Source organism: Nicotiana tomentosiformis, chromosome 5 (assembly GCF_000390325.3).
Source record: "Nicotiana tomentosiformis chromosome 5, ASM39032v3, whole genome shotgun sequence".
In the NCBI taxonomy this organism is placed as follows: Eukaryota; Viridiplantae; Streptophyta; class Magnoliopsida; order Solanales; family Solanaceae; genus Nicotiana; species Nicotiana tomentosiformis.
The window spans coordinates 64496808-64499293 of record NC_090816.1 but is presented as its reverse complement, the minus strand read 5'-3'; the positions used below and the strand labels follow the sequence as shown (position 1 = coordinate 64499293).

Sequence of the window (2486 nt, the reverse complement as noted above, 5' to 3'; positions counted from 1 at the left end):
ATTGTCGGCATTTCCATATTACTCTTCTATTGTACTTAGAGGCTCCGTAGACAGGTTGTGGGTTATGGTTGATATTGGAAATTGAATTAGAAATGTTAGTACTTGGAAATTATGTTTTTCATTAATTCTATAAACTCGTAATGTTTTGGAAATTATGAATGAAGCTACTAATGGGAATGAAGCTACTAATGGGAATCTTTTCAGTGATTGATTAATGGAGTACATCTCCTCTTTATTCATGGATGAGTTTGGGTAGAAGGAAGTCTAATAGGCTTGCTCGGCTGGTTCTCTTGGTTGAGCGCCGTTCATACTCCCTGAGTTTGGGGCGTGACACTTCGCATCTGCGCTCAAGCTGCCGCTTCCGCGGCCTTGTACCTGCGGTAAAACCATCACAGGTGCGATTGCATCAGGTGACAGAAAATTCCAGCCAATTCTCCAAGTGCAACCATGATCCGCCAACCATCCAAATCACACCGGAGGCCCCCGGGGCCCCGACCAAACATACCAACAAGTCCTAAAACACAATACGAACTTGCTAGATCTCTCAAATCACATCAAATGACATGAAAACCACAAATCGCACATCGATTCAAGCCTCATGAACAAATGAACTTCCAACTTCAAAAAATAATGTTGAATCATAACAAATCATCTCCTATTCACCTCACATTTTGTACACAAGTCATAAATGACATAACGGACCTATTCCATCTCCCATAATTTAAATCCGAACCCGATATCAACAAAGTCAACTCTCGGTTAACCTCTCAACCTTCCATTCAACTTTCCAACTTTCGCCAAAAAGCCTCAAACTAATCTACGGACCTCAAAATCCAAATCTAGACACACACGCCTAAGTCCAAAATCACCATACGAAGCTAGCAGAACCATCAAAACACCATTCCAGGATCATTTACACAAAAGCCAAACTCCGATCAACTATTCCAACTTAAGCTTCCAACCTTGGGACTGATTATCCTAATTCACTTCGAAACATCCATGGAACAAAACCAACAGCCCCAACAAGTCACATTACCACAAATAACATAGAATAAGAAATAAATAGGGGAATAGGGCTACAATACATAAAACGACAGGCCGGGTCGTTACATTCTCCCCCTCTTAAACAAGCGTTCGTCATTGAATGGTTCTAGAATCATACCTGGAGCCTCAAATAGGTGTGGATTGTTGTTCCTCATATCCCTCTCATTCTCCCAAGTAGCCTCCTCGACCGACTGACCTCTCCATTGAACGTTCAATGATGCAATATTTTTTGATCTCAACTATCGAACATGCCGATCCAAAATTGGCACCGGCTCCACATTATAAGTCAAATCTCCATCTAACTGTACTGTACTGAAGTCTAAAAGATGGGACGGATCACCATAATACTTCTGAAGTATAAAAACATGAAATACTGGCTGAACACCCAATAGACTAGGTGGCAATGAAAGCTTGTAGGACACCTCTCCAATCCTCTTAAGCATCTTAAAAGGACCAATATATCGAGAGCTTAGCTTGCCCTTTTTTCTGAATCTCATCACACCCTTCATGGGTGAAACTCTAAGCAAAACGTTCTCACCCACCATATATGCAACATCACGAACCTCAATGTCAGCATAACTCTTCTGTCTGGATTGTGTTGTATGAAGTCGTTCCTGAATAACCTTGACCTTCTCCATAGCATCACGGACCAAATCAGTACCCAACAGCCTATCCTCCCCCAACTCAAACCAACCAGCTAGAGAATGAAATCTCCTCTCATATAAGGCCTTATTAAGAGCCATCTGGATACTTGACTCAAAGTTGTTGTTCTAGGAAAATTCTGTAAGGGGTAGAAACTGATGTCAAGAACCCTCGAAATCCATAACACAAGCACGTAACATATCCTCCAAGATCTGAATGGTGCGCTCAGAATGTGTTTAGGGGTGAAATGTTGTACTCAACTTAACCCATGTGCCCAACTCCCGCTGTACTGCCCTCAAAAACTAAGATGTGAACTGCGTGCCCCGATCAGAAATGATAGAAATGGGTATGCCATGCAAATAGATGATCTCCCAAATGTAGATCTGAGCAAATCACTCTGCAGATTAAGAAGCCACCACCAGAATAAAGTGTGCGGGCATAGTCAACCGGTCCACAATAACCCAAACTGCATCATATTTCTTCAAAGTTCGTGGGAGCCCGACAAAGAAATCCATGATAATGCGCTCCCACTTCCACTCCAGTATTTCCAATCTATGAATCAACCCTCCCGGTTTCTGATGCTCATACTTCACTTGTTGAAAATTGAAACACCGAGAGACATAAGCAACGATATTTTTCTTCATTCTCCACCACCAATAGTGCTGTTTCAATTCACGGTACATCTTCGTGACACCTGGGTGAATGGAATAGCGTGAGTTATGAGCCTCCTCAAGTATCAAATCTCTCAACCCATCAACATTTGGAACACAAATCCGGTCTTGAAGCTGCATAACACGATC

At 42.2% G+C, this 2486-nt stretch overlaps 1 protein-coding gene across 1 annotated transcript; it reads right to left on the bottom strand.

The window, feature by feature from the left end:
• Nucleotides 1–1283: 1283 nt before the first annotated feature.
• On the bottom strand, nt 1284–1787 carry LOC138892483 (uncharacterized). Its single transcript, XM_070176202.1, has one exon. The coding sequence runs from the start codon at nt 1785–1787 to the stop codon at nt 1284–1286; it is 504 nt and encodes a 167-aa protein (XP_070032303.1).
• Between the last annotated feature and the right edge of the window lie 699 nt (nt 1788–2486).